The sequence below is a fragment of the Lagopus muta genome, chromosome 27, assembly GCF_023343835.1.
Source record: "Lagopus muta isolate bLagMut1 chromosome 27, bLagMut1 primary, whole genome shotgun sequence".
Taxonomy (NCBI): Eukaryota; Metazoa; Chordata; class Aves; order Galliformes; family Phasianidae; genus Lagopus; species Lagopus muta.
The window spans coordinates 2719884-2725524 of record NC_064459.1 but is presented as its reverse complement, the minus strand read 5'-3'; the positions used below and the strand labels follow the sequence as shown (position 1 = coordinate 2725524).

The 5641-nt window shown below is 37.9% G+C and overlaps 1 protein-coding gene across 1 annotated transcript; it reads right to left on the bottom strand.

Moving 5' to 3' along the window:
- Positions 1-2098: 2098 nt before the first annotated feature.
- Positions 2099-5641, bottom strand: GKN2 (gastrokine 2). Its single transcript, XM_048928283.1, has 6 exons — positions 5389-5641; positions 4799-4852; positions 4136-4267; positions 3450-3560; positions 2699-2852; positions 2099-2187 (listed from the first exon to the last, which is right to left on the bottom strand). Exons 1-6 carry the CDS (start codon positions 5398-5400, stop codon positions 2099-2101), a joined length of 552 nt encoding a protein of 183 aa, XP_048784240.1. The 5' UTR covers positions 5401-5641.

Sequence of the window (5641 nt, the reverse complement as noted above, 5' to 3'; positions counted from 1 at the left end):
TATATTTTAGTGGTGCCAATAGGATTACATTCAAGGTCTAAATTGCACAGGATAGTGCAATTTAGGATCCTTCACTTTCTCATCAGTAATATAAAGGCAGCAATTCATCCTTTATTTTGCCCATTTAGAAAAGTGTTCAGCATCTGTAAGCAATTACACAAGAGAAGAATAGGACTTCCCAGAGCATTGCTCTTATTCTTTGGCCCTGCATCTCTTACGACTTTGTATAACCACTTTGTTGTTGTAACCAGACCTCATTTACATGTCTGAGAACATCCTCCTTTAATCAATACAAGTGTAGTACACACAGGGTTGCTTTAAAGCCACTAATTTCAGTTATACTATTAGCAACAGGAGCAGTGTCAAAGGAGCATCACTACACTGCACAAAATGTTCAGTCATCAGTACTGCAGTTAGACAGAAAACCAAACTGCACTAATTCTAATTCTTTTTTAACAACTTAATGATAGAATTGTTTGTAATTTAGCATTTACATATATTATTTATAGAATATAATCATAGAATAATAAGATTTGCCTCTCCGAACGCTCTATCAGTTTGTTCCTTTGGGATCTACATCAGTCTCAGGTGTAGTTGATGCCAGGTCACCATCCGTAGAGAAATGATGCAAAGTTATACACAGCATGAGATAATTAAAGCAATTATTTTCTACATTTGCAGAGCTCATCTGACTCGGAGGGGTTTGTGATGACTTTCGTGCCCTGTAACAGAAGAATAATACACAAGGAAGGGGTTGAAATGTGGTGGTTGTCACTTGGAAAGAAGATTATGGCTTCCAATTTAGTTTTTTAAGGCCTTCGTTTTTAAAGAATATTCTCTCAGAAACTTGCAACACCGAGAAAAGTTTTGAAGGTCAAAACCCACGTGAACACTCTTGATAAGCAGTGCTATCAAAGAGTGCTTTGAGGTGCCTCCTGTGCATCAGCCAAGAACATCATAACTTCAAGTCCCACTTCCACTTCCCACCAGTGAATGTCACTTCCAAACAGAACCTATTCCTTATCTTGGAGATACACATAAATAATTTTGGATTTAATTATTGAAGTTTGACTCTCCAAAAACATTATCTGGATCACAAAGAACCTGTGGGCAATTGTGATTAATCCAAAAGAATAGTTTTACCATAAGGTGATGAAATGCTCTTTTAATACATGGCAGATGGCTTGACCATGAGCCTAATCTGAAAATAATAAATCATGGACCTGAGGCTAGCTTCCTGGACTCCAAAGGGATACCTTGCCATTTGGCAACAAGGCTCCAATAAACTACAGATATTCAGTCTTCCACCCCAAAGTACACACCAAGCATGCATGTGTGATCTCAACCATTTGCTGAGATTCACAGGAAAAGCACACAGACATCACCAGTGTTGCTTCATCTTGTATTTTAAGCAGCTCCAGAGATATCACAGAACCATGGAATCACGAAGGTTGGAAAAGACCTCTGCAATCCCCAAGTCCATCCCCAACCCATCCCACCATGCCCACTGACCACGTCCCTCAGTACTCCACAGTTCTGGAACACCTCCCTGGGCCTTTGTTTCAGATGCTTCTCTAACAATAAAGTTCAAATCAAATCTAATTAAAATTATTATGAAGTATTCCCGTGACAATTGATAACAAATATTTACTCCCTCCCTTTTTCTATCCATTCATTTTCTTGTTTCCTCAGTCCCTCTCTCCTTCCCACTAGCAGACATATGTGAGTCAGTCCCTGAAGACCATGGGTGCTGGTGTCAACGGAAAGATCTTCAATGGAAAACCCATTCTTTTTCTCCATTAGCATGACCCACTGCCTATGTCATGTCACAGCCTAAGTGTACAAATGCACCAAAGCAAAACACATCTTTTCTGGAGGAAAATCTCTAGGAAGTCCTAGTTCTGTTCCACTTTCAAATGAAGTAAGAAGACAAAGCATTTGAATTACTACATTATCTTTATTTGTAGAGCATATGTTTGTTGCTTCCAAAGCTCAGGACAGGTAAATTGATTTTGTTTTCTTCCATTTTAAGAACATGTGTACCATCAGAGAAGCACATAGAGAAATGAGCCACTTCCAAGCAGAAGGACTGTCCAGATCAGTAGTTCTCTCTGAGTTTCTCACAGATGTTAAAGCCCAAAATGGATGGAATTCCTGCACTGGCACAGCCGTTGGAATTAGTCAGTGCTAAAACAAAAACAAAAAAATGAAAATATTTTCAGTGACGAGATTCCTGTGTCCACCAAGGAAGACTCTGTTAAACACATAAACACAATCCCTAGTCATTGTTCAAGTCTCCTGCTGGTCTCAGTGAACACTGTAGAAAATTTTTATGGTGTAACACAAAGAAAGGAATTTAAGCCATTTATATGGCTTTAAATCATCCTTGGACTCCTCATTTCCAGTCACAGTATTCAGCAGGTATCACTGTGGGACCACCATACATACCATTGGATACAACTGAGTCCTCTGTGACACTAGACAAACCACTTTGGAACAGCTGTACTAGATATTCAGATGCCAAATGATGGCAAAACATGCTTTAATAGATTTTCCAAAGCATCCTGGAGCCTTACTCTTTCAATTTTGCCAAGCAGTTTACTCCCCCTCTCCAAAATGGGACAATATGTCCCTGCCTCTCAAAGTTGCCATATGAACTTAGTTTTAAAGGCAAAAATGTTTTCTTTTTCCTACTTACGTTCAATCCTTGTAAGCTTGTAGAGAGGTAGACCCTTGCAGAGTTGCTCAATGGGTTTACCATAGCGAAGCCACTCTCTGATGCTCCCAAACATGGCATTACCGGGTTGAAACTGTACCCACATAACTCGTGGAGAATAAATTTTCCTCATAGTCTAAGGAGAAAATAGTAGATGTCATTAGTAGCCTAACTTTGGTTTCATGTGTCTGAGGTACCCTTTGAGAAAAATCCCTAAATCTAATATCTTTGTCTCATACAAAGCTTTAGCTAAGGAATACATTTTTAAAATATTTTTTCCAACCTGTTCAGAAACAAATTTCACAAGATACTATTTCTATCAATACAGTTAAGCTGAGTTGTATTGATACTTAATAAATTGTTAATTGACTGCATAGTCAAGCAGTTTCCAAATACATTAATCCTCCCAGTCCATAAGGGTGCCATAAGAAGTGCAATAGCAAATGTGCTACTGTTGGACTGTCATAAGTTGTGCCAGAAAAATCACAGTTCAGTCAAAGTAAATTGATTTCTGAATTCTGTTCTGCAAATGAAACTATTTCAAATGATGTCAAACCCAAAATATTGACATGTTCTGTGTGATATTTCCTTGAAGTTTTATTTTGTCAGATCTGTTCCATCATGGCTAACCACTAGTAGGCATTCCTAAGAACAGCAGGTCTTCTTAGAGCCCTGTAGCTTGCACACACTAGACATTTTTTTGTATACAGAATGACTTTTTCTACAAAATTACCTGTCTCTCAAAAGCCTGGCGTCCAATCTCTTGCAGCTCAGGGATGGAAGCTCTATCAATTTTCATGATGAAACAAGCATGTCGTGCAAACAGCCTTGTTGCAATATATCCCTGTGATAAAAAATAAAATAAAATAAAATAAAATAAAACAAAATAAAATAAAATAAAATAAAATAAAATAAAACAAAATAAAATAAAATAAAAACTAATTCACTAAAAATGGCTACCACTAATGTTTGTTGATTCTTTCTCCTCTATAGGGCCATTTAGAAGAAACATAAGGTGGTTACAGTGACTACTGTAGAATGACTTCTTTGCATTTTCACCTATGGGGAATAAAAGAGAATTCAATGTCTGTCTGTAAGAGTTGAGTGCTCTTTTCCCATGGATTCCTGCTCCATTTGCAATATACAAGTGATGGCAGCCATTTCTTGACTCTCTTGCACTGAGGTCAGTGACAGCCTTCTCACTTTCACAAGTGACCACCATGTCATCACAAGTCTCATAAAAATGCATCATCATATGTGTGAAAAAGAAATTACATAAGAGGAGAAGAGAGGGGAGTCTTCAAAGAAACTGTATTTCAGGGCAATTCACAATGAAAGCACACCAATACAACTTATCTGAATTTACAAACATCTTCATAGAGATTGTTAGATTCTAGGCAGATTCTTAGATTTACTTACGTGCTGGTAGTCAAAAATGGTGTCAGAGGAGTACATGCCAGATCGGACATGGACATCAGCATAGTTCTTCTTGTTGTCAATGGTCATAGACCCAGTGACATATTCATTATTAGGTCCCGGCAGGAGATAACTCTTTGGTAAAAAGCATAAAACCATTGTTCATCTGGTTTGCACTTTTAAAGACACAGCATAAACCAAGAATATATGCCAATAAGCATGATTGCTTCATATAAATGTGAAACCCTCTAACTCTCTAGGAATCTCAGGAGGCACTTGACATGGGGACTAATTGTGGTAGTGGTTGAGTCATGGTGAGAGGGGAGGGGACAGACCCACGCCACAGCCCAAGGAGAATTATGTTATATTTATTATTATATTTATATTACATTGTTGTACATGGCAGCAGAGAAGGCTGCAAGAGTCTTTCAACTTCAGGCTGAGCCAAGGGGACCTATGTTGCCTATATTTCTTGCTACTATACAGCTGTGCAGAACTGCCTCTTTGTCTTTTTGCTTCTTGTCATCTTTGATTAAAGCTACTTATTCTGTGCTTGGCAGTAGGCATTATTTTAATTTCTTCCATTCTTCCTATTATATTCCTCCCTTCCCATCAATCTAATGCATTTTAAAGTACATGCACCAGTAAGCTTGCCAGTTTACTTACCTCCAATGCAGAACTTTGAGTCCAGAAGACTCCCAGCAAAATGAAAATTGCAGCCTGTAACAAGAGGAATGAGCATTTCACTCAACGGAAACACTGGGCAGTGCCATATCAATGAACAAGGCGAGACAAAAAATTCAGCTCATAAACTGAGGTGAGCAGCTATGCTGTCACTTTGAAATACTACCCTCTCCAAATGTGTGCTAGTTGAAAGCAATCACAGTTCTGCATTGTAATATTACTGACATTAGCTTTTTTTGCTTCTAATAGTAAAAATGCAGAACAACAGTGGCATTATTTGCATCTTTCAAAGTCACATTGCAGGTTACTTCTTAATTTGTCTCCACAATTGGAATTATTTAATCATTACTAAATCCCTGTTTTGAACTGTGATCAGGTCCTACATCCTCCACTGAAATAATGTTCTTACTGACTTCGGGGAGATTTCCCAATGAACAACCAAAAAAAACCCCAAATACATAGATCCTGTTAGTCCCAGTACTGCACCACTACTCAGAACATCTTCTTTTCTATATTTTAATTTTAAAATGAACATACTATAATATAAATTGAATAAAAATGTGTATACTTACAAATGCCTTCATTTTTCCTTCAACAAGAGGCTGTGGAGGATAGGAACTCAAGAAAACTCCAGAGACCTTCAACTTTTATATCATCCAGTAGGTGTGGGTAACACTTGACAGAATTGTTCACTGACCACAACAAGTCCATATCTACATGCCAGAGTATCTGGTATCTGAAATTTTGGGCTGGCATAGATAACCAGATCTTGATATGTTAAAAGCAGTCAATACATCAGCTTTTGTGTGATTAATCACTCCCCAA